This window comes from Phocoena sinus, chromosome 15 (assembly GCF_008692025.1).
Source record: "Phocoena sinus isolate mPhoSin1 chromosome 15, mPhoSin1.pri, whole genome shotgun sequence".
Taxonomy (NCBI): domain Eukaryota; kingdom Metazoa; phylum Chordata; class Mammalia; order Artiodactyla; family Phocoenidae; genus Phocoena; species Phocoena sinus.
The window spans coordinates 57,203,978-57,230,597 of NC_045777.1; the positions used below are offsets into that span (position 1 = coordinate 57,203,978).

Sequence of the window (26,620 nt, forward strand, 5' to 3'; positions counted from 1 at the left end):
CATAAAAATGAGTTAGTTCAACAAGAGGATTAAAAATTTAATTAAGACACGGTAAGTCCCTGGACCAGAATTAAATGATGAAAACGCCTGATACCACAATCTGTATTAAGCTTCCAGAAATATCCTAAATGATAAGGCTGTCTTTATCATCAAGGAAGAAGTGCAAGATTGGCACGTACATATATTTATCACTCTATATAGTGATCTTGTTCCCGAATTTTATATCCTGCCTAGTTGGAATTTTCCCAACGTATTAACTCTCATTTGGCCAAATATGAACTACAACACTAATTTTTTTGACACGCAACAGTTGCAAATACCAATGACAATATGGTATGCCTCAAACACAGAGACAAAAAGGTCTCTGATATACTTAAATGCCAAGGAGGGGAGGAGAGCAATTATCATTCCGAAATATATACATGACACCCAGAAATACAAAAGGAGTTCATTTCCATTACTCACGATTGGTAAGCCTTTTGACAACAACCTTGTGATAAGTACCAGAGGCCTATTTTAATATATATGTGGCACAAAATACCTTTTTTAAAGAGTGACTTAAGAAACACAAAAGGCTCCCTTGTTTAGTTACAAAGCCTGTATTTCCTCCTCTTTTACTGAGGATGCCTGTGCTTACATCCAGCTTTTCTCCCCACAGACTTCTGTTTGTGATGTCACAACCCAGAGCTACTGACCCCAAAGAACACTGGCCAATTGCTATGGAAATGATGTGGTGCTGATTTAGCACCTGAATCTCACTCCTGGATCAGAAAAATAGAAAATTCCAAATTGTTGGCCTTGACATTTTCTATCACTTCACAAAGATTTCTCAAACCTCTCCCCAAAAGGCTGGGTAGAGGGAACCAAACAACCCCATTAAACCCACCTCACGGTCTTCCAACTAAGAGTCTATATGCTGCCACCAGGAGGTACCTGGGCCACGAAGATCCAGCCATGCCCCAGAGTCACTCTCAACTCAGCCCCCCAGATTTCTCCTCAAAAGTCCCAACTAGTGGGCTTCCCTGGTGGCGCAGTGGTTGAGAGTCCGCCTGCCGATGAGGGGAACACAGGTTCGTGCCCCGGTCCGGGAGGATCCCACATGCCGCGGAGCGGCTGGGCCCATAAGCCATGGCCGCTGAGCCTGCGCGTCCGGAGCCTATGCTCCACAACGGGAGAGGCCACAACAGTGAGAGGTCCGCGTACCGCAAAATAAAAAAAAAAAAAAAGTCCCAACTAGTGATACAACCCAGTGAGCAAAAGCACGGCTCAGTTAAAAGGGCAGAACACATGGATTACCACAGAGGCCACGGGCCAACACTCGGTCCCTGAATTGGTCAAGCAGAGCCTAAGCAGCACATTTTCAGCCCCAGTCTACCAGTTCACCCTGACTTCCAAGTCAAAACCCCCAGACTTCTGCTTGGTCCTCCTCCTCTCCTCTCTCCTGGCATTGAATCCATTTTAAAGAATATTACATAAAATAGGGGTTATCAAGGTAAATTAGAACACTGATATCTTTCTGCAAGTCCAAATATACTGCAGAAGGAGTGTTCAGAAATGGCATATTGGTTCTGAAAATCCATCAGCGGTGTAAGGCCCCCACTCTGACCTCCTGATCCAAGCCCATGGTTCCCTGCCATGTCTGCATGGCTCTGCAGCAGAATCTTCTGGGGGGGGGGGAGGGTTCTCTTGGCCACATCAGAGTGACTGCACAGAATCTCCAGGAGCTCTCCCTCAGAATTCTTTTTTTAAAAAAAAAGCTCCCCACAAAATTAGGGCCAGAAGCATATTCAAACAACCTCATCAATTTATACGACCACCTTCAAAACAGAGTATCAGTGCGGGGGAAAGAAGTCTGGAGTTACTAGTTCCCTCACGTGTTGATGTAAGTTGCTAGTGGGGGAAACCAGGTGAGGGGTCCATGGGAACACACTCTACTAACTTTACTGTACATCTAAAATTAACCCAAAATTTCAAGTTTATTTTTAAAAAGAGAACATAAGAAACCCTCAAGCCTAAGAGGCAAGGAATATAGCTGCTATTAAACTTATACAGGAAAATTTTCGGCATGAAGCATCCATACAAGCATGTCTGAAATTCTCACATAATTAAAGGTAGAGAGAAAGGCAGCTTAGAGCTGAGATATGAAACAAAGTCTCCCACACAGACACTGGGCGGGTGCACAGAGCACAGCTCTTCAGGAGGGGCCGGCCTGGGAGAGAGGGCTGGCGTCTATGCTGGGGCAGGAGCAGCAGAGGAAACACTGGGCACGTGAGAAGGATCTAACGTCTGCTCCCAGGATTTCACAAATAAGTAACTCCCAAGTACTGGTCCCTATTGTGTGCTGGGCGCTGTATAAACATTCTCAGGCAGTGATCATAGCCTGGGATCAGGCAGAGTGGGGTGTTTACAGATGGACCCAGGGTCCCGGCTGGACTGAGAGGGATGTTGCCCTGGGCCTGTAATCTGTGGAGCAGCTACTCTCCTTGCTTTTCCTCCATGAGACAGGAGTGGCCCTTTCTTAAGGAGGACTGCTCACCCTGAAATAAAGTATGTTAGATGGAGCTCCTGAATGAAGCCAGAGGCACCAGTCAGGAAGAGATAAAGAAGGAAGTCCTGAGCAAAGAGGCACAATGCTGTGAAAAGTTCTTTAGCCACAAATACTTTAAAAATGCCTACTCTCACCCTTTTGCAAAATTATAGTGCAATATCACAACTGGGAGAGCGACAATATACTGACCCTCCTCCTATTCACTTGCATGCATTTCATGATGTGAGGTCTGTGTGTTCCCCGCTCAAGACACTGAGCAGCCCAGCACAAGGACCCTCAGGGGGTGCTTTTACAGCCACACCCCCCTCCCTTCTGTGCCCGCCCCAAACCCCTGGCAATGGCCAATCTTCTCCATATCCACAATCTGCCATTTGAAGAATGGACACAGCATGTGTAAGTAAGCTTACGGAGCACATTCTGACACAGCACAATTCCCTTGAGACTCACGTCAACAATGCATTCCTTTCTCCTGCTGAGAGGGTTCTGTGGCAAGGACATGCCACTATCTGCTCACTCAGATAGCGGCAACATCCGGGTTGCTTCCAGTTTGGAGGCATTACGTACGAATAAAGCAGCTGTAAACATTTTTGTACAGGTCCTGAGCAAAGAGACAGGTATTTTTACTTCAGGATTTTACAGAATGAATGAAATGCTCACAGAAGCAAGGCAAGGGGTGCAGTGATAAAGGGAAATAGTGACCTCCCTGCCTCTGAGTCTAAGTAGAAGGAAGGCATTCCCAATGTTCATGTACATACACGTGCACAAGGTACAAGCACTTTTACTATTCACAATACGCGGATCCCAATTCAGGATCCATACAGATATGCGTACATGGATTTGATTTCGAATAGCACCATACCATTATGTCATGATCTACTCACCCATTCCCCTACAGATGACTCTGCCCAGCCACCACCACCTCCTTTTTGGCCATCTGAGTGACACTACAAGCAAACAACTGTACAGTGATTTTGTCCTGCGGCATGCCGTAATAACTGTGTGGTCATCTGTCAGGGTCATCTCTCTCACACACTGAGCTCCCACAAGCAGTGCTCTTTCCCAGTGGCAAAGATCAACAACGCATCCAAAGCCACTACCAAGTGGCCCTGCACAGCCTCCTGCACCAAGTTCTCATGCTGCTCAGGAGAACTCTTCTAGCGCCATCACTTATTTTCAAGAATTCAGATATAATCGATTTCCCAATGTTCTGATCCTCAAAAAACCTGGCTCTAAGCTCAAAGAAGCAAAGAGACATCTGATAACTTGAAGGTGAGAGACAGAAGATGTACCACTCGTACTAAGCCCAGCTGAGAAGTAGAGCTGATTAGAGGGGGGGGGGGGGTGTCTGGTAAGGCTTCCACAAAAGCAAGGACCCACAGGTGTCAGCTATCACACTCCCCAAGAAACCAGAACCTCCCGGGCGTTGGGAAACAACTCTGGATGCCCCCAGAAAACCTACAATTCTGTGGGAGAACTCGATGGCTCTGTGTCAACTCCAGTCCCCTTTGGGAAAATCCTCAGGCAAAGCCAGGCCTTGCACAGACTGGGGAACAGATCCAAATCCAGTCCTTGGGCAGAACCTGGAGGGAACCAAGGATGCATATACCTTGTATGGAGCAAAATCGCAGGTCTGAGCCGTCTCTGCTCTCGCCCAGGTTTACCAGTCCTGGCAGCCGCTGGGTGGAAAGGAGTAGGTGCTGACCAGGCAGCAGGGCCCATTCGCCAACAAGCTCACCCCCGCCCCCCAGTCAGACAAGGACCACAGTGCCTGTGGGCCATGAGGAAGTGCCCAAGTGCTTTCCGGCCCTCAATCCCTCTGTGAAACCTCTTAGAAGTGGAAAACTGCAACTATGCTTCAAAAACATCATTTCTAATCCACTACTGCATTACAAGGATTTCATCCCCCACCCCCACCCTGGGCACACCGTATTTGCCTGCAATTACAGTAAGGAGGGCGACGTTCTAATGACTGTTTCCTAACACTGGTCTTCTCCACACACGACTAACTTGGGAGGTAGAGGCTGAGGCTGGGTGCCCTCTTCTCACAGGAGTCAGTCCCCCTACTTGCCAAGTGTCTTGATGTGTCAAAAGCAGGCTGTGCCCTGGGCTTCAGGAGGGAACAGATAAGCAGCCCTCACACAAGAGGGCTAATGCGACAGAGGGGAAAACAGCCACAGGCCTTGGACATCCGGGCCAGGACCAGAGAGTGAAGGGAGCCGGCTGGGCAGAGATCCTGAAGAAGCACATTCCAGACGGTTCCAGAGTGACCAGGAGCAAGGCAATGGGCAAGGGAGGAGGTGGGAGATGAGGCTCAGGTAGAGGGTGGGCAGGGCCTTGAAAATCTCCGAATGTTCACGTCAAGCCTATGTCCCACCAAACGAAGAGGAAACCACCGGTGGCCCTGAAAGCACTGTGACACTCAATAACAGGTGGGTCGGGGCTTCCCTGGTGGCGCAGTGGTTGAGAATCCGCCTGCTGATGCAGGGGACGCGGGTTCGTGCCCTGGTCCAGGAAGATCCCACATGCCGCGGAGCAGCTGGGCCCGTGAGCCATGGCCGCTGAGCCTGCGAGTCCGGCTCCACAACGGGAGAGGCCACAACAGTGAGAGGCCTGTGTACCGCAAAAACAAAACAAAACAAAACAAAACCAAAAAAAAACCCCAAAAAACAGGTGGGTCAGAACTGAGATGGTGCCGGTGCTTAGACCCTGGCTGCCAGCCCCAGGAAGCCATCTGATCAAGCCTGTCCTCATCATCACAGGCAGCAGAGCCCCATCAGAAGCGCCTCTGCTGCCCTGTGGAGGATGTGCGTGAGGTGTGGTTTTGGGCTATCTTGCCCCTGCCAAGTTGGCAGGGCTGCCTCCAGTGACTCTCTGAATTCCTTCGGTCATATTAACAATGAAACCGTCCGTGGCTTAATCAATACCACAATGGTGTTCTGGTTTTATTTTGATTTTTATATGAATTGGCTCCATGCCTGCCCCATGAAGGGAGCTGAAAGCCCACTTGCGGGTGGTGGTCCTGCCCTGGGGAGAGCCTGAGGATTCAAAGTAGACTCTGTATTGAAACCCGACAGTTAGCTCTATACTCTTAAATAATCCTGATTTAAATTAGTTATATGAAAATAAAGCCCCAAAGAAGGCCACGTATAAATCTGTGTTCCTTAAATAAAACTATTTGTTTGGGGTCTTCAGTTTGGCTTCATTATGTAAAAATCATCTGTTTTTAGAGGATCATGCTAACTGCCATCATGTCTGTCCCACAAACCATGACTGATGACTGAGTGAACACTGGCCGGGCATGGAGAGGGGTGTACACCCTGCACGACTGAGGAGCTTATAATTATGTCTGTGCTGCTTGCTTACACATCTGGTCTTATCTGCTATATTGGGTAGGGCAGTCCACTTGTGGAAAGGAAAAACAAGTCCCAGCAAGCCCAGCAGAGACGGCGCTGCACAGAAGCTACAGGATGAAGGCAGAAAGTATCAGCAACCCACAGGAGTCAAAGGATCAATATGCAGAACACACAGAGATCCTACAATCAAGAAGAGACAATGCAACTACAACAAGGAGAAATTCTTAAGAAATACAAATGACAAATCTGCTCAACTTTCCTAATTAACACAACACCACTTTTCATCTACCAGATTAACAGCCTCACATCACAAAATGGGTGGTGTCAAATGGCTAACGTCTAAATTTATAGTCAAATTATTCTCCCCAAAGGCAGTATTTACTAAAACCAAAGTCAAATATTCTTTCACTCAAAATGCCATTTCTAGATATCCATTCCAAAGAAACTAGCATACATGCCCAAAGATATATACAAGTATATTTCTTACACTGAAGCACCCATTTTTTACAGAGAAAAACTTAAAACATAAACGTGCATTAATTCTAAGGGCCATATATTGCATGGCGCCATTTATTCATATAAAGTGTCCAGAACAAGCACACCCACAAAGACAAAAGGCAGATCAGTGTTTGCGTAGAGCTGGGAGGGAGAGTGGAAGGGTGATGGCTAAGGAGTGCAGGGGTCTCTTTTTGGAGTGATAAATTGACTGTAGTGATGGGTGAATATATTTATTAAAAGCCATTGAATTGTATGAGTGAATTGCAGGATATATAAAATCTCAATAAGGCTGTATTTTTCGGGGGAGGGGGAGAGAGAAGAACTGGACAGAAATGGGCTATTCTGAGTGGGAACAAATAGTTCCACAAATCACAGCTGTCTGAGGGCCCGGCATAGTGAATGATGTGTACATTGAACAACTGAATCAGGTGTAAGTGTTCCATTTCCTACAGTATTTCTCTAAAAGTATTAAACCTTTTTAGTGTTTGAAAAACCCATTTATCTACAAAATTTATGTACATAAATTCACTCTACATTCATGTAGTTTTAAAGAAAGTAAAACTATATTAAGGAACAATGTCCACCAAGAGAGGAATCAATTAGCAGGATGTCCTTACAGAATGAAGGAAGCTGTACATGTGGACGGGATGAAAAACAGGACAACACCCATCGTACATTAAGTACATATGTTCACTGAGGGACGGAGTCTTTCTTGCCTTCTTGCTTCCATGTTGTTTTAATGTCTCAGTGAATATGTACTGCCTTTACAATAAAGGTAAAACCACCCACACACGCGAAGCAAAGCAAAGCACGATGCAGAAAGGCACAACCAAAGTACTGCGTAAGGCCTGACACCACCTCAAGCAGCCCATAAAGTCTGTACCAGTGGGGACTTCCCTGGCAGTCCAGTGGTTGAGACTTCGCCTTCCAATGCAGGGGGTACAGGTTCCATCCCTGGGGAGCTGGGATCCCACATGCCGAGACCAAAACAGAACAGAAGCAATATTTTAACAAATGCAATAAAAACTTTAAAAAAAAAGGTTATATCAGAGAAAGAAAAGGGTACAGCAGCTGCCCATTTGGGGGCAGGAGGGAGTAGGAACAAAAGGATCCCAGAACAAAGGGATTACCTAGATTATTTGTGACCTTGAAGGCCCTTTTACACCCAGGCAAATGGCAGCATCCTCTCTTAAATGCCTGGATTTTCTTTAGAACTACTTAAAAAGACAAGGAAATTTGGGGGCTGAGGATTGGGGTCAGAAGTAGAGGAGAGATTTTAAACATACTGTGACTGTGCTAACTAAAACTTTTAAAAACTAGTCAAGCACAGCCAATTTCAAATGAGTTCCTTTATTTGTATAAAGCCACAAACAGAACAGCCTAGGACAGAGGACTAAGCTGTTTCTGGTTGGTTGTTTTTCCCACGTTGGTGTCAGCAGACCACCAACTCAGGCCTTACCCTCCTTTTGAGGGGACCCACCTGGACTGTCAAGGAACACCTACTTTCAAAACCTTCTAAAAAACTAGTGGCCAAAGAAAGTGTTGAAAAGTTCCTGGGAGGAAGACTAGTTTCCCAGGTAAAGTGGCGGGAGCAGAAGACATATGGTGTTCAAGGGCTGGGAGACACAGCAACAGTGTCAGCTTTCCTGAAATTAATCGGTGTATTTGAACACAATTCCAATCACAATCCAGCAGAGTAAGTGAAACAATTTTGAAAAGAACACAGTTTGAGGAATTACACTACCTGATTTTGAGACTCACTATAAAGCTTCAGTAATCAAGATGGTGCTGTGTTATGTAGACACAGATCAATGGGACAGGAGAGTCCGCAAATAGGCCCATGTAAACATTACTACTTGATTTGTGACAAAGGTGTAAGTAATTCAATGGAAAGGGACAGCAGTCTTTTCAACAAACAGTTGGACATCCATAGGCAAAAAAAAAAAAAACCAAAAAAACCCCTCCAACCTCACACCTTATACAAATACTAACTGATAATAGACCGTAGATGAACATAGATTTAAACTTAAAAATTTTTAGAAGTAATCACGTGAGACATGGCCAAGAATTCTTAGACATAACACCAAAAGCAAGATGCATAGAAAAAAATTTTGATACACTGGACTTCTCTGGAAAGACACTGTTAAGAGAATAAACAGACATGCTACAGATTGGGAGAAAATATCTGCAAATCACCTATTGACAAAGGACTTATATCAAATATATAAAGAGCTCTCCAAACTTGACAGAAAAACAAAACAAAAAAACCCCAAATACTTGAACAGACACTTCATAGAGGGTATAGGGACGGCAAATAAATACATAAAAAGATGTGTGACTGTGAGCTATTAGATAGTTGCAAATTAAAACCACTACCCACCTACCAGGATGACTAAAGTGAAAAATGCTGACACTCGAGTGCTGGCGAGGATGAAGATCAATGGGGGAGTGGGAGAGGGCACCGGCACCTGGGAAGTACGTGGCAGGTTCTTACGAAGCATACCTCATACAACAACTCTACACCATCCGCTAGAGAAATGAAAACTCATGTTCACACAAAAACCTGAACACGGGTATTTATAATGGCTTCATTTGTAACTGCCCCAAACTGGAGACAACCCAGGTGTCCCTCCATGGAACAGAATGGAAGCAGCAATAAAAAGCAACTAATAAAAAAAAAAAAAAAAAAAAAAAGCAACTAATGATTAGGTTACATGCTGTATGATTCCATTTTCTCGACATCTGCAAAATGACAAACCTGTACGGGATGGGGAGCATGGCCATGGTGGAGACACGACCAGCACAGTGTGAGGGGAGGTTCTGGGTCCTGACTGGGGCAGTGGTTATGCAGACCACCTACACCTGTGCTGAAACTCAGAGCCATTCACCCCAAAGGCAAAAGAAAAACAACGAAAGAAAAACAAAGGAAAAAAACACCTGGAGGGCAGGGAGAATAAGAAATGATTTACTGACTCTTTAAATAAGCACTGCCTCGGGATATGGGTTCTGATCTTTAACCATTTGGGAAAAGAGAACTGAGAGAGCATAAAAGATATACAGGTCTGAGTCTTTTTGCCTCAGGACCTTTGTTCGGGTGGTCTTGTACACAAATGTGTGCATCATAGCTCCCGTTCTTTGAGGAGAGAGGGAGTCAAAAACGTCAAAAAGCCAGGAAAATGGGAGGTCAGACACACCCTTTGCTCCAGTAAACTCACATACATAAATAAGGTGTGCTACTTCATAAGCTACGTTTAAATTCAGACCAATTGAGCTTCCCTGGTGGCACAGTGGTTGAGCATCCACCTGACGATGCAGGGGACGTGGGTTCGTGCCCCAGTCAGGGAAGATCCCACATGCCGTGGAGCAGCTGGGCCCGTGAGCCATGGCCGCTGAGCCTGCGCGTCCGGAGCCTGTGCTCCGCAGCGGGAGAGGCCCGCGTACAGCAAAAAAAAAAAAAAAAAATTCAGACCGATTCCCAAAGAGTTCCTTCCAACTGTTCCACGCAAGCTACTGGAAAATGGAGAAAATGGGGGGAAAGACAAACAATAAACAAGTGGAATGCTGGCCATGATGGAGGAATAGAAAGCAAAATAATCAAAATCACAATTACCTCTGGTTTAAGCACGCTCTCCCTGAATTCTCACAAAATATCTGTTACTCATCTTAACAGGACCATCTTACATATACACCTTTAAGTGTGAGGGGGACCAGAGGACGATTTCCCATTGCAGGGGACCACTCAACACTGCCTGCTGCCCGTCCCCATGGCGTCAGCTGCTGCAGACAACTAGGCTGCCACTAGCTAATTATCATCCAACCATCTTCGTCCTCTGCCAGATAGTAGTAAGACTCTTAAATACAGGACAAAAGTCACTGCTCTCTTTGTGCCAGTGAGCTTTCTGGAGTTATAACTACAACCCTGTACCGAGTTAGGTAGGCTGTTACACACATGAATGTGGTATTTTAAGGACTTTTTAATGTAACTGTATAATGAAATATGCCAACATTTAAAAGATCTGTATAACTCTGTGAATCAGTATTTTCCAAATGACCAATGAATGGTATTAGAAATGCTCCATTCAAAGTACAAGACAACCCATTAAATTTTAATGTAACAGAGCACGTTAAGTTAATCATAGGGTTTCAAACTGCATGCTGTAATCAGCCTTAAGAAGCTACCAAATTTTAATGTAGTATGAAAGAATTGCCACAGTTACCTGAAAAGGCTATACCTCTGTAAGACTGGGTTTGCTTTATATTTCCAGTAAAATTTACACTGCAACTGACAGCACCAGATACGAGAATCCAGCTGTCTTCTATCAAGCCAGATAATAAAGAAATCTGCAAAATGTATGAACAATGCCATTCCTCATTAAATTTTTGTTTTAGAAAATATTTCCTATAAAAAGCATGCTAGGGACTTCCCTGGTGGCACAGTGGTTAAGAATCCGCCTGCCAAGGCACGGGGCAGGGGTTCGAGCCCTGGTCCGGGAGGATCCCACATGCCGCGGAGCAACGGAGCCTGTGCGCCACAACTGCTGAGCCTGTGCTCTGGAGCTCGCGAGCCACAACTACTGAGCCCGCGTACCTGGAGCCCGTGCTCCGCAACACGAGAGGCCGCCGTGATGAGAAGCCTGCGCACCAAAACGAGGAGTGGCCCCCGCTCGCTGCAACTAGAGAAGGCGCGCACAGCAACGGGGACCCAACGCAGCCAAAAATAAATAAATAAACAAAAAAAAAAAAAAAAAAAAACTTTCTGGAATCTTAAAAAAAAAAAAAAAAAAAAAAAAAAAGCATGCTAAATGTGGGAATGCCCTGGCGGTCCAGTGGTTAGGACTCAGTGTTTTCACTGCTGGGGACACGGGTTCAATCTCTGGTTGGGAAACTAATATCCTGCAAGCTGCAGAGCATGGCCCAAAAAAAACCCCAAAACAAGCAGTATGTTAAATGTGTTACTATGTACTGGTTTATTATTTTTAAATGAGTAACTAAGACTTTTAATTTCTAATTTGGCAAATAATGATAGCTATAACCCACCTACCCAGAAGCTCTTTGGGGTTCTCACCAATTTTAAAACTGTCCCAGGATCCTGACAACAAGAAGTGTAATAGGGACTTCCCTGGTGGTGCAGTGGTTAAGAATCCTCTTGCCAATGCAGGGGACATGGGCTCGATCCCTGGTCCAGGAAGATCCCACATGCCGTGGGGCAACTAAGCCCACGTGCCATAACTACTGAGCCCACGTGCCTCAAGGAAAGATCCTGTGTGCCGCAACTAAGACCTGATGCAGTCAAAAATAAAATTTTTCTAGAAAAAATAAATAATAAATACAAATAAAATTCATGGTGACTACTAACATTTTCCCACAAAGACTTATAGAAGGGCAGGTGCAAATCTAACCCTTTATAATGGTTACCAAAGTAGGTAAAATTAAGGTTATGTGGCATTGAACATGGTGGCATGTTCCAGTCCTATTGAAACTAAAATATAAAAATGCAATGCGTTCAATTATCTGGTAGAAACTGCTATTCAAGGTGTAGAGAATAGAATGCTCCCTGGCCTCAAAGTCTAAAGGGGAGAAGAGCAAAGAAACACAGTTCATTACAATCCATGCACATGGGCAGGAATCAGAGAGGGGCCTCTATTTTCATCTACCCAAAGGCCTTACCTCTGCCATTTTCACCTCAAATCCCCCAGAACTCAAATCCTAACCACCTGCTCCGGCCACTGCCAGTACTACTCAGGAGCCTTCCTGCTCCCCTGCCCCAGACATAATTGCTCTCCCCCACTTCCAGAGCCCTCTCTCTGCACCTCTCGTGGCATTCATCGCTTTCTATCCTGCATTAATTACATGTTCACGTGACCCATCTATATCCTGCTGACTCTCCCTCTGCAAAGACACCTATCACCTCTTCATCTCTGTAAACCACCCCCCAGCCCAGGGCCTGAAGCAGCGATCTGAGGCGAAGGGCCAAGTATGCGCTGTGCTGAGCCAGTTTGCGGAAACTTCTTCCCAGGTTTTTACAGAAGAAAATGCCTGGTTTTCTGTTATTCTGAACAATCCTCTCCAAGGCCGTCTTCTAGAAAGGCAAAGCTAAACCCAGTTCACAGGCTGGGTCTGGAGCAGCAACTGGCCGCTAGAACTTTCTGTGATGATGGAGAAGGTCTACAGCTGCGCCGCCCAATACGGAAGCCACGAGCCACAGGTGGCTATGGAGCCCCTGAAATAGCGCTAGTGAGACACAGGACCTGAGGGTTTACTTAATTTTACTTAAAATCACTTCAAGTCCCCAGAGACATGGTTTCTTGGCCCGTGGAGTAGGGGGTAGAATAGTCGCTTTCTGCTCTAATACAAAATTATGTGACCAAGAGCTCTCTGATAACATACCCAAAATGAAACCAGTATTTTAAGAACAAAAGGCCTTAAAAAGTATAGGACTTTTAACTTCATCAAAATAGAAATTTCAAATAATAGCCTCTGATTCCCAAGGAAATACTGGCTATACCAGAAAACTTCCAGATTTGTAGTACTGATTTTCCCTCTTCCCCGTAGCCCTCAAGGTAATTAATGACCAACTTGAGAATAATTCTGACGACTTTTGACAGCTCCCAGGGACCATGCCTGTAACATCACAATCCCCACGACCTGGGCATCCTGAAGGAGCCCACAGCCATCACAGCCACCACCAGGACCGCCTGTCCTTACCGTGTGCATGGCAGTGTATGAATCTGTGTGGCTGGCCGCCGCACATCTTGAAGCTGAACTAGTCACTTCTACGGATCATTTGCATTCTGGGTCGTCCCCCCTACTAGGATGCCCAAGAGTTACCTCGCTTATTTGCATCTTCTCCAGACACCCCAAATCCACTGGCTTGAAGGTCTCAATTTCGCCAACCCAGCGATGAATGCATTAGCAGTTTGTTTAAGTTGTATGTATGAATCTATCTCATGTTTTAAAACTCACTGTCAGGGAAAGAGGCCCAGAAGGAAGATATTCTGTGTGTGCCACAGAAACACCACCACGCAACTAGCTGGAAGTCAGTGAAGCGAGGAGACTGGCTGGCCTCTTAGGACCTCATTTCTTTCAACCCCTGCCCAGCTGAGCAATCCCGGGCTCTGGCACCTCCGACCCTGTTTTCCTTCCACCTTGTGGAAGCTGCTGTCTTAAGAAAGAAACAGATGATTTAGGCGACAGGGAGGAGAGGAATGCAGCTGGTCAGGACTTCAAGACACAGCAGGGGTACAGTCAGGTTGGTGCCATCTGTGTGGCCTGGAGGAGCCTCAGTTTGCTCATGTGCAGATGCAGGGTCATGAGGGTGAGGTGACAGGAGGACCTGAGGGGACAAGGTGCCTTGAGGTCTGACCCTGTAGCTCCACAGAACTTGGCCCTCTGAAATGCAGTATGCTTTCGCCCTGAGCCCTGGCAGACAAGGCTCAAGCCTTCTCAAGTTTAAATCTCTCCATATGCCCAGAGCCCTGAATGGTTTGCTTTAGGGATGATTCATTTCAGCTTAGGATCACATTACTGAATACCTGATTCTCAAAGAAGGGAGGCATCTACCTTTAAAAACACATCTATTTTGCTTCTGCCACCATATTCCACTTGCTCAAGTATAAGGTGGCCCCGGCTGATTTCGGCAGTGAGCTACTTTCTATATTCAAAGCATGTGGTGAGCCACACAAAAATCTTCCGACTGAGGAGCCCAACTGCAGCTTTGCCACTTGGGGTGGTGAGATAAGAAACGCGGGAGAAGGCAGCAGTTTAAATTAAAAAGCAGTAACAACGTCTTCATGACAAATAGTGTCCACTGACTATGATGAGACGCAAATTTCTGTGAAGCCACATGGCTTGGGTTCAAATCCCACCGCTGCCACCAACCCTGGGTAGGTTATTTAACTTGCTCAGCGCCTTGTTTCACTAAGCTATAAAATGGGGATGATGCTGCATCTACTTCAGAGTTGTGGTAAGGAGCCAATGAGTTGATACAGACACAGCCCTCACGTCCAGGGGCCTGGCCCAGGGAGGGGTAGCTGCCAAGCTCTCCCAGCCTCTACGCAGCTCTCTAAGGTTCAAGGCCAGTTTACTGGACACCCACCTACTGCTTCTTACCCACCTTCTTGGATTATTAGTTTTGTTGGCTGCTGAACAAATTACCACAAACGTACTGGCTTAAACACCACACACTTATTCTTTTATAGTTTTGGAGGTCACAAGTCCAAAATGGGCCTCACTGGGCTAAAATCAATGTGTCAGCAGGGCTGGCTCCTTTTGGAGGTTCGAGGGGAGAATCTGCTTCCTGGCCTTTTCCAGCTTCATTCAATGCCAGCAATGGCCTTCTCACATCACGCCACTCCAACCTCCCTCTTTCACGGGTTAAGGATCCTGTGATTACACTGGGTCCACCTGAGTAACACTGCATAATCTCCCCGTCTAGGGATCCTGAACTTAATCGCACCTGCCAAGTCCCCTGCCAGGTAAGTAACATAGTCACAGCTTCCAAGGGATTAGGACAGACATCTCTGTGGACCATTACTCTGGGGACCACAGATCCTCTCCCTCTAGATCCCAAGCCCATGATGCTGTTCTACACCTCCTGCCTCTGAGCACACCACCCCTCCCTCTTTTCAAACTTAGCTGTGTCCCCTCCTCTGTGAAGCCTCCGATGACCCACCCCTTCCCCACTGTAGGTCAGTACCCACCCCCCCCATCACGGCCCTCCCTGGCACATGTTTACCAAGAGCCTTCACTCAAGTGCTGGGGGCAGCCAGCCCTGTACCTGCCTGTCGGGAGGGTTTGCATAAATGTCTATCTCGTGAGCAGAAGCCCTGCAACAGGCTCTGAGAGTGCACAGCAAGTACAGCTCTGCTGCCACAAGGGTACAGTGGAGTCAGAAGCAAGCCATGAGGCCTGGTGCTGGGGGACATCCAGATGAGAAAGCAGGGGGCGGGGGTGGCAAAGCCCAAGGTGCCTGCACACAGCCTGCGAGCAGAGCAGGTGCCCTCTTCGGACCTGACCGAAACAGAGCAAGCGGGGAGACTTTGCAGCAACCTGACTTCCTGCAACACCCTAGCCTGGGCCAGTGGGTGCGCTGTCAAACTGGAGTGTGGTGTCACGTGTCCCGGGACCCCATTACAGTTTGTAAGAGTTTAGGGTTAGCTGGTTAACTGCAACCCAAGTCAATAGGACCCAGAACCCATTTCTTTCAACGAAACATAATTCAGATGTTAGTTTATAGGATAGAGTTGGAGCTGTTTATGGATACATTTTGGAAAACTGCTGGAAGATGGCTCCCAATCTCAGGGGTATACCTCCGCAGCACTGGACTCACTTGCATATTAGTAAAACGAACATCGAAATGACTTGGATCAACATTCTCCATGAGGAGCAGGGATGCCATCCATCCAAGCAGGAAGCACGATGATTTGTTACTTTAAAAAGTAGTGTGCAAATAAGGTTTAATACGGGGAATTGCTATTTCACACAAAACTGTTCAGTTACCATGGTGGAATGACAAAGTTACAAGTGCAATAGCACGTTCTCTTATATTAATGGTCTATACACGCTTGCAATGAACACGTAGTTTCTGCAAATCCTCCCTGCATGTTTGTTCTAAGCAATAACTGTTGAAATGTGACTTTAACAACAACCTGGGGCTTGCATTGTGTATGTGTATTTTATTTCATTTCTTAAAACAATTTGTTTACACTGCATGTCTACAAAATACAGAAAGAAATTGTCCACAACAGACTGGAAATTAAAAAAAAAAAAAAAAAACAAACTGGTTCTTCACCACAAATAACCGAAGAAAGCCTGCTCTGTAGCGTTTGCCCAGGAACTATTTATTCACTCATTTTAATTTAGCTTTTCCAGGACACATTGTATCTTTCCAACATCCAATGTGACACTAATGCTACCAGAAACACCCTCTAGCTAAGGATCCAACCAGACTGTTTCGGTGAACTCTGGCCACTAACACTGTCTGCCCTGTCGGACATGTGCTGTACCTGCTTGTCCAATGTGGTGGCCACTGGCCACGGGTGGCGACTGAATACTTGAAACGTGGCTAGTCCGTTAAGGAATGTGATTGCCACCATGTGGCTGGTGGTTACCTTACTGCACACTGCAGGGTAAATCCTTAGCATCCTCCTACCCCACATGTCTTCTCCTCTGCCCCCGTAAGAATACAAGCTGGCATTCTCAAGCAATCCAGGTCTCAGTAGGAAAAGAGACTCAGTTTGTCCTCATGGGTAGCAGCAGGAGACCTGGAGTGCTTTAGAGAACGGAGGAGCCCTCTGGCTAGCACAGGCAGGATATCACACAGATCAGAAGCCGCCGCTTGGCCACCACTGGGAGCTGGTTTAGGGTTCGAGCTCAGCAACCTCACTCCACCAGCTACTTCTTTGGACTTTCTGCAGGTCAGGCATTCCAGCCCCTATCTGTTCTCCTTCTTGTCCTTACAAGCTAAAGACAGAAGAGGAAAAGGCTGAGACTCTTGGGGGAGTATTCTTCCGTGCCCATCTATGATGGTTATAAAACAGCAATAGGGATTGAGGAATGTTTTTAACCAATTCACACACACTTTGTTTGACTGAATAATTTCTCCTCCTAGCTGACATAAACTACCAACTCTAAGAATCAAGCACTTCAAGATTACCTACCCATCAACTACACTTCAATTAAAAAAAAAAAAATTACCTGCCCTACATCATTTACGAGGAGGAGCTGGACTCTCTAACCATGCAAACAGGCTAAGGAGCATTACATGTCCTTACTTGAAAACAGCAATTGCACAGGGTCAATTAAGGGCCTTGAAATGTAATTTATTCCCCAAAGTCATATTGACAAAATGCACTTGCAACTCCAGGTGAGTAAGGTTAGTTTTCTCAGCCTATACCCTAGAGAAAAGCCCCCTCAACTCTTTCTGAAAGTACCATGGGGGGGGGGGGCAGGAGGGAGCCAAGAAGTCAGATCACTACCCAGACACTGGTGGCCACACCCTGGGTGTGATCACACTCTGCATTACAGGTCACCCCAACAATCTCATACAGCCCCTTTCCAAAGCAGAGGCCAGCTCAACAACTTACTGCAAGAGCTAGACCTTCCTCTGGTCAATATTCTGGGGGCTGGTACCTCGTACAGGACACTGCCCTCCCAGTATCAGGATGTCAGGGAAACCAATTAGTCACTAGCATGGAATCAGAACCCGGGGAGAGCTTGGGTTTCGAATATTCTATGCCAGGCAGGAAAATCACGTGGAACTGTTGTGGTCACAGAAGCGAATCTCCTGCTCTTTATCCTGCAGATTCTCAAATGACCTAAAAAAAAGGGAGGACCACCACCTTGAGACTGTGATACAGTACTCACATTTGTTAAGATAAACCCCAGGTGGAGCAGATGGCTTGGGCTCCTTGGAAGGGCACCTGGGCATCTCTGAGAATATTAACAGCTGTGCCCACACAACAGTGGTCCCAGCCGAGCTGGTGACAACGCAGCACGTGCTCAGCCCAGCGAGGGCCCAGCCGCACAGTCAATGAGCCCTCCAGTCTCGTCACCCCCGGAGCGTTCTGCTCTGCCCAACACCAAAGACAGTGACACTACTCCCCAAGGCGTGCCCCACCGAGGCCCCTCCGCCTCCTTACTCCCTGGTTCTTGCTAGCTCACACTAGTGTCATCATTAAGTTCTGGAAGCATTCACTCTAGTCCAGGTCGGTGTATTTCCCTACACAACAAACTTTCTAACTACCTCCATGTCCAACTTCCAAGTTTAAGTCACCAATGCTCCGAAGTAGGCCTGCTTCTCTTCAAGAGAATTTCAACACATCTGACTTCTCATTGGCCGAGCCATGTGTTAAGTTACTACCAAAATGGCATAACTTGACTTTCTTGCCTACGCAAGACACTTAAAAATCCTGCTTCCTCCAACTTGCCTAAGTCCAAATTAGTTCAGAACAAGAAGTTTCTGAAGCAGGTGACATTTGAACATTTAACCGTCACAGTACATGTCAAGAAATACCTTGTTACAACTCGGTCCCCAGAGTAAAATTCCTTTGCCTTGGAAATCAAGCAGAAGTACCCAGGCTACATACTATCCATGCAAAAAAACCAGAAACAGTAACAAATTTTAAAATACTCAATAGAAAACTTCAATAAGGTCCATCAATACCCTTGTCTGGAAAAGGAGCTTTTCCTTGCAAAAGGATCAAAAATACCACTTCAAGCAACTTACATTAAAGGCAATAAAACCGAATTAGCAGCTATCAAAGCAATATTGGTTTATAGCTTTGGCATTCTCTTTCACACACCACCCTGCCAGCCAGCCATCTCCTACACTACTGTTTTGCCTTAAAATTGCTGTTTCCTGAATGAGGGTCTCCCACAAACACATTTAACAAAAAAGGAACATAAGATGGGTATCTTCAGATGGACAAACAGTCCAGCGGTGAGGAAGATGAGTACACAAGAGCAACCCCACAAGTAGCTCATGGGGCAAGACATGGCTCTTATGCAAGGCAAGTGGCTGAGACCACCAGAAAAGTTTAGGGAAAAGGTGGCATCTCAATCATTTTCCTGGGGTCTCTTGTCCTGTCTGCATTCAAGGAGAAGCAGACACTACCTGTGCAAGTACAGGGCCCAAAAGCCAGAGTTGCACCCCATGCAGTGCAAGTGTGTGTGCACTCAGAGCCTGAAGCACAAAGCAGGCTGACTGAGGATCCTGATGGCAGAGGCCGGGCTGTGCGACTACCCATATACCTGCATGAGGAAGGCAGCATACCTGAGTCCTTCTAATAAGCAGGGCAGTGAAAAGACAGCTGTGTGGGGTCCAGGAAGAGTGGAAGCAGAGACCAGTAAGAAGGCTACTGCAAAGTTCCAGCATGAGGCAACAGGGGCCGCCTGGTTTAGGGTGGTGGATGGAAAACCGAAAGGGCTTTTGGTAACAGGATGTGGGATTTAGAGACAAGAATTCAGGGCCGACTCCCAAAGTCTGGAGGTTCGTGTAACCTGGCTTCCCTGCTACAACCTGATTGGCAACCTCATCAAATTCATTACTAGATGCTCTAACACTAGTGCAAGAGCAAGAATACTCTCATCACGAAGGCCACTGAGCTAACCAGGCTTCGGCAGCAGTGTAACAACGCACCAAATCCACTATCCACTCCTCTATCATCCACTACATTTTTCTTAAAATATTATACCATTAACCTTATATAGCTATTTAGGCACATAAGCCTAGGATTTCATAAACAATGCTGCTTAGATTGAGGCTGGTCAGTTTTCTTCCCAATCCAAGTCAGGATATAATTACCGTAGAACCAGGAAAGTCAACCTGCCCCACTGTGTGCGCCATGCTTGATTAACCTGTGCCCATCCCTGCCTCAGGTGCAACCCTTTTACCATCACAACACCATGAGTGAACACTGATGCCCCTATCTCTGTGCCCAGCACCTCACACATGCTTTGTGTTTCCACCCTCACAACAACCTTGTAGGATACGACAGACCTCCTTTTGAAGGATGCAGAAACTGAGGCATTGAGAGCTTAAGCAATGTGCATGAGGTCACACAACAATTAAATGGCGAAGTCCACGTTCAGACTCAGGCCTGGCGCTAAGCCTGTTTCTCTCACCACACTGCCCCACCGTGAGTTAACTCAGTGGCTTCTTTCCTCCTTTCCACAAAACTGATCCCCTCCACCCCACCCCCCATAAAACAAGATGAAGGTATACACTTTTTTCCAATATGTGCTGTTAACAATCTTTTGTTTACAGATAGTTAAAATCAGCAGCCTGGAAGAATCAGGAGGGCGGATGCCTTCTGGAAAGTAACTTCCAGTCCCATCAAAACCTGACAGGCTCACATCAGTCAGATGTTTCTAGGTTTGGCCTAATTTCTTCTATGTGTCTCTATCTTTTCTGGGTTCTCCAAGTTGATGCTCACTTTGTAGAGTTCTTTTACCAACCAAAGCTAATGTGAGAGGAAAATCAATATTCTCATATTATTTGATTTTTGTCTTGTTACAGCGCTATTTGAAAAGCAAACATGTTTTAGATATAATAAAACGCCCAAGTGTAGTTTATTTAGGCACACGTGTACAAGAGAACTCACTTTCCACTCCCAAACCTGCTTTAGCAGAAAAGTAACTTGAAACTCCATCTACCCACACAAGTTGGAAAGAAAAAGAAATCCACCACTGCTGCCCCCCAAACAAAAACCACAGAAGTCAGTGATCAATTCTTTTCAGAAACTGCAGACAACTCATTGATTTGCTCCCAGCTTGGTGTCCTGATAGCAGTGGTCTGAGTGCCGTACAAAAGTCAACCAAAACTGTCTGTGCCCATTGTCTCAAAGATTACACTCTGAAACAGAGACTGCTCACACGGGCGGCAGAACCACACCAAGGAACAAACATCAAGGTATTGACGTTTGTGCCAGCCCGCCTATGCAGAAGCCAGGCCTTGGGAAAACTACCTGTTAATTTGGAGGGGGCGTAACAAACCAGATTATCACCTCTCAAGTACCCGAGAGGGCAGAGGCCACTGCAGGTCCCTCCTGCAGCCCCTCGGGCCTGCGATGCCTCTGAGTTAGAGAGTGAATAAACTGTGGAGCACATTCATTCCTGGCCAGGCCGACAAAGGCCACCACCTCCATGGTGCTTTTTGCCTCCCAACCTGAAAACGTGCACGGGCCTCACAGGAAGGAAGCATGTGGTCTCAACCCCACTGAACTGCCACCATCCCCCACGCCCCCCCATCTTTTCCCTCTCTGCCCCTCACCCTTCATAACTTTCCTAACGGCTCAAAACAAGACATTTTTAAAATAACTAATCCTGAGCACTGTTATTCTCCAACAGATGTGCAAGGGCTGTGCAGGGATCAGTCAAAAGCAAATGTGACCCCTATAAAGCAGAGCAGGAGAGCAAACTAACACCGGACCCGTCGGTAGGAAAAAACCGCCAACCAAACCAGTCTCCCCGGCTCCTTCGAAACTGCCCTGCCCAGGAGGGGCGGGCAAATGCTCCGCATCCACAAAGCTTCCCTTCCTCAAGCTGATCAGAGGGAACCCTGACAGCTTCCAGCTGCTGAGTCCACAGGAACCAAGGCGAACACCAAGCAGGCGAGAGTCACTCACAGAGCCTGGCAGACGAGGCCAAGCAGAGCTGATGGTCACTAAATTCCACCCTTCTCGCTTTTTAATAGGAAGGATTTTCACACTTTCTGGTCCTAAACTACAATGTATAAACCTAACGCCACACTTTCGGAGTGGGAAGGCTAAGAAAGGCTGAAAGAGACTGCCTAAGACATGGGCAGCTCTTTAAACTGCACACCTGCGGCTGCTCAGAGGGTGCTGACGACCACAAGCCCTACAAAGACAAGGTACCCTCTGGATAACGAATCTGAGACCCACTCAAAATAAGACTGAAGTTTACGGAATCAGCAATAATAAACTACAACCTTTACCATTCAGTTTGAGATGCCAGTAAATTTGCAGATTACTGATTTTACGGGCGACTTTTCCAACGAAAACTTGGATATGAGGAGAAAACTCCATGAGAAAAAAAAAGTAGTCTTGAAAGCACGCATGACTTCTGAAAACTCTTCCTCCACTCAACACTCTCTAGTCTTATAGAAAAACCCTTGAAACTTGTGGACACGACTATTTCCCCTGACACCCAGTTCTGTACCAGAAATACACTATGCACCGGGGTCCATGCTGATCAGCTCTCACCTGTGTTCAAAACGCTTAAAAAGTGCTAAGACAACATAAGTGGGACACGGATATGCCAGCACTAGTGGATTTTTGTCTCGACTGGGGGATAACTTGAAAAGGAAACTGAAAAGCAATCTCTTTTTACGCGGCATTAAAAGGAATATACATAATTCTCTCAGCAATGTATTCCTTCAGCTAATTGTTTAATGACACGTGACAAAAACTCTACGAAGTTATTGCCTTTCTGGGGCCAAGTGAGACGGACAGCCTGGTCCTTGGCATGGACTGGGTTCTCCTGACCCCATTACTGGCCACTAAAGTACCAGCGAGAAGTGCCTTCCACAGGCATCTCCACCACTTCGCCTTTTGCCACCTTGCAGGCCATTTTTTTCACAGCACATCCAACTGTTGGCAGTACGTTACTCACAGGGGAGTACCAGTCATGGTAAGAGTTCCCACCAACCAGGATGTAGCACCCCACACGTGCAGCCACCCCACAGGACAAATGCTGCTTCACCTGAGCTTCCTTAGCACCCCCATTCATTTCCACACCCCAAGATCTCTGGCTAAAAGCAAAACAAGAACAGAACATTCAATGTCCCGTTCATTCAGGGGCACTCTTTTGACTCCTACCTGTCCGTCCCCCTCGAAATAGGTAAGGACTCTCTTTTAAGACTCCTTAGACTTTGCCCTTTTAAGTACTTGGGGCCACGAGAAATAAAAGATGCCTTCCAACTACCAAGTCCTCTTGAGGTATGTAAGCCCAAGACCCTTGCGCGCTCAGTGCCTCTGCATCAAACCTCTATTACCATGGCCTTGTATCTCAAAGCAGGATACCCTGAAATACTGCTGGCACATGGGCAGAAAATTAAGTTACCTCTGGAGTCAGGGTGGATTTAGAGATAGGTAGTCGTGGGGCGGGGGGGGGGGGGGGGGGGGGAGGGCGGCGGCTTTCACGTAGTTTCAAACACACACCTGACCGGAGGCTGACTGCACCGCACACAGCCAAACTCCCCCAAATACAGCTAACTCAGAAACGAAGAGCGCCTGACTCCGAACTCTGGGCCCGTCCAAAGGCTGAGAACATCTGCGCCCCTTGCAGGTGTTTCCAAATTAAGCCCAACGCCAGCAAGTGCTGTTATGGAACGATCTCGGGGTCCGCTTCGAAGCCCCGGTGGGCTCTGCCAGGGAGCGCGCGGGAGCAGGTGCGGGCGAGCCCCGAGCCCAAGGAGGTCTCCGGTTCCCCGACTTTACCGGCCAGAACCAGGACCCCGCGACGCCCGAACGGGGAGACGGTCCCCGGAGCCCGACTCCCCAACCCGGGCGCGCAGCGGCCGCCAGCAGTCCGCAAACGCCCGCATCCCTCCCGCCGGAGCGCTCTAATTTACAACTCCGGGCTCCAGGCGCTTTGTGCCGACGAGGCCGCCCGGGTCCCGCGGGCCGGACAATGCGCCGGGCGGGGGGCCACCGGCCGCCCCCAGCCCGCGGGCCCGGCATGACTGTGCAGCCTCGCCCGGCCCGGGCCGGCCGAGTCGGGCCGGCCAGGCCGAGGCCCGCGGCCGCCCGGGGCCTGGTTAAAGATGGCGAGCCCCTCGCGTGGCTCTCGCGGCTCCCCCCGGCCACAATGGAAGGCGCCCCCCGGCCCCGCCGCGGCCGGCCCCCGGGCCTCACCTTCCATCTCCATGTCCTCGGGCTCGCTCAGCTGCTGCTCGCCCGCTTTCTGCTGCTGCTGCTGCTGGTGGTTCATGTCGGCCGCGGCCTGGGCCTCGCCTGCGGCCGGGGGCCGGGGCTGCGGGCCCGGCGGGCGGGCGGCGGCGGCGGCGAGCCGGGGCGGCGGCGGCGGCGGCGGCGGCGGGGCGGCCTCCTCCTCCTCCCGCGCGTCGTCGGCGGCGGCGGCCCCGGGGCGGCCCGCGGCGGGCGGCGGCGGCAGGGAGACGCGCACGTACTTGCTCGCGATTCGCCCAATCTCGGCGCCGAGGCGGGCGGGCGGCCGGCGGGCCGGGCCGGGCGGCCTCGTCGCTCGCTGCGGCCGCCGCCGCCGCCGCCGCCGCCGCGGGGCCCGCCTCCCGCCGCCGGGGCCGGGGCTGCGGGGCCGCGGGCCGGCCGGGGGCGGAGGGCGGCCGGGCGGGGGCCGCGGAGTCAGCCCCGCCTCGGGCCGGGCGCGGCGGGCTGGAGGCCTGGCCGGCCGCGGCGGGCCTGCGGGACCTGGGGCCGACGGGAGCGGCGGCGGCGCGGGCGGGCGACGGGCCGGCCGCGCTCCAGGCGCTGCGGCCTCCGCCTCCTCGGCGTCGTCGTTGGGGCTCCGGCAGCGGACGCGGCGCCCGCCGGCTCGGCTCGGCTCGCTCTCAAAATGGCGGCGGCGTGAAGTGTCACATCCGCATGGGGGGCCCGAGAGCGAGCGAGCAAGCGAGGAGAGCGGGCGGGCGGCGCAGGGAGCGGGCGGGCAGGCGCCGAGCCGGAGGGCGGAGCGGGAGCGGGAAGGCGGTGCGGAGAGGCGGAGCAGGGAGCGCCCCGCCCACCGCCGCCGCCGCCGCCGCCGCCTCCTGGGTCCGCCCGCCTGCCCGCCCGCGGCCCGCAGCGCCGCGCCCCCCGTGCCCCTCGCCCGGCCCGCCTCGGCCTCTCGCCGGGTGCCCGTCCTCGGTGCCCGCCCGGAGCCTCACGGCCGGGCCCGGGGGCGCTCCGATGTGGGCGACTGGGTGCCCCAGCCCTAGGGGGCGAGTGGCCCGGCAAATGCCCCATGCCGGGCATTTGGTCACCCGGAAAGCCCCTGCGGCCGCCAGTGGTAGGGGCAGAAACCCTGCCCGCAGACGGGTGACCTCGGGCCGGTAGCTGATATCGCCCGTGGACTCCGGAGAAGAGGGCCCGGATCGGAGCGAGCGGCCAGCGTGGATCAGCACTTGCTGGCACTGTTATTTACCCCCTTTAATAGATCTGTAATTTATTCACCCAGTACCTCGCGTATGAGAACTTCTTTTCTCACTATAGCCCAAACCAGAAACCAGGTTTTGGTCCCTCAAAACCAACCCAAATAGCTCTTCCTTTGGCATTAATTTATCCCCTTCATATCAGCCCAGTCTGGCTAAGATCCTTCACCCAGGGCCTCCCTCATTCCCGATCCTTGAGAGACCGGTGATTGGGGTCTCAACTTTTTGATGAGAACCAAGGCAATGTGGATAAAGAAGAGAATGGAAGAAAAGGATACACATCTCTACATAGGTGCACCTCTAAGTGACCATCTCAAGGGAGAATATAATTTTGCCCCCAAATGACCAAGAAATTGTGATTCGTGTCCCACTTTCTATCTCCCTATCTCCTGTCCCTGCATTTTTCTCCAGTTTTCTCCACTTTATTCACTGTCTGTCTCCCCGTCCAGAAAAGAATGTTTTGTGCACTGTGGTATCCCAAATGCCTGGGACATAGCAAGTACTCAATACGTATTTGTTGAATGAATGTATGATTCAAGTGTGACTATGATTCCGCTCCCTTCCGCCCCCCCGCCCCCCAGCATTTCATACACTTAAATGTTTCCCATCAGTGAATTTCTTGCTGGACCAAAGCAGTGAGCAGACAAGAGGGAAGGAGCTACTTCACCAGGAATCAATCCCAGGCCCTGGGTCACCCCCAGATTCTGAAGAGGTGTTGTTATTCACACAGATTCTCACAAATGCTAATGAACAGTTCTCAGATGCAAAGGAATCCTTCTCTCCAGCTCTCTAGAGACTTGGGGGAGGGCAGAAAGGACTGCTCTGGCAAAGGAAGGGGTGGCAGGGAGTGATAAAGGTGCCTATCGGGTTCCACATTGGCCAACCTTATCTTCATCACTAGGTTCAAAACCAACCAGGGAATTAAAAAGAATAAGAGTAAAAAGAATACCTCGCACGATGGATAAATTAAATGTTGTACACCCAATACAATAAAATACTGTTTGGCAATGAAGAATGGATGAGGCTTGAAAACACTGTGCTGAGTAAAAGAAGCCAGACAGAAAAGATCTTATAGTGTATGATTCCAATTACATGAAGTGTCCAGAACAGGAAAATCAACCTATAGAGATGTGAGATAGATTAAGGACTGGACGGTTAAGGGTTTGGGAGTGACTGTTAGTAAGTACAGGATTTCTTTTGGGGGTGATGAAAATATCCTAAATCTGATTCTGGTGATGGTTGCACAACTCGGTGTATATACTAAAAACTATTGAACTGTGCACTTTAAATGGGTAAATTGTGTGGTATGTGTCAGATCTCAATACAATTAATTTGTTTTGTTTTTTTATAAATTATTAATTTATTTAATTTTGGCTGCATTGGGTCTTCATTGTTGTGCGCAGGCTTTCTCTAGTTGTGGCCAGTGGGGGCTACTCTTCATTGCGGTGTGCAGGGTTCTCATGCGGTGGCTTCTCTTGTTGCAGAGCACAGGCTGTAGGCGCACGGGCTTCAGTACTTGTGGCACGCAGGCTCAGCAGTTGTGGCGCGCAGGCCCTGGAGCTCGGGTTCAGTAGTTGTGGTGCACGGGCTTAG

General features: G+C 48.7%; 1 protein-coding gene across 1 annotated transcript in view; it reads right to left on the reverse strand.

The window, feature by feature from the left end:
- Window positions 1–24,489, reverse strand: part of USP7 (ubiquitin specific peptidase 7) — a 57,797-nt gene extending 33,308 nt beyond the window's left edge. The window contains exon 1 of the mRNA XM_032605214.1: window positions 23,775–24,489. Within this exon, the coding sequence (XP_032461105.1) occupies window positions 23,775–23,850 (76 nt within the window). The 5' untranslated portion in view covers window positions 23,851–24,489. The remainder of the gene's footprint in view (window positions 1–23,774) is intronic.
- Window positions 24,490–26,620: the final 2,131 nt, after the last annotated feature.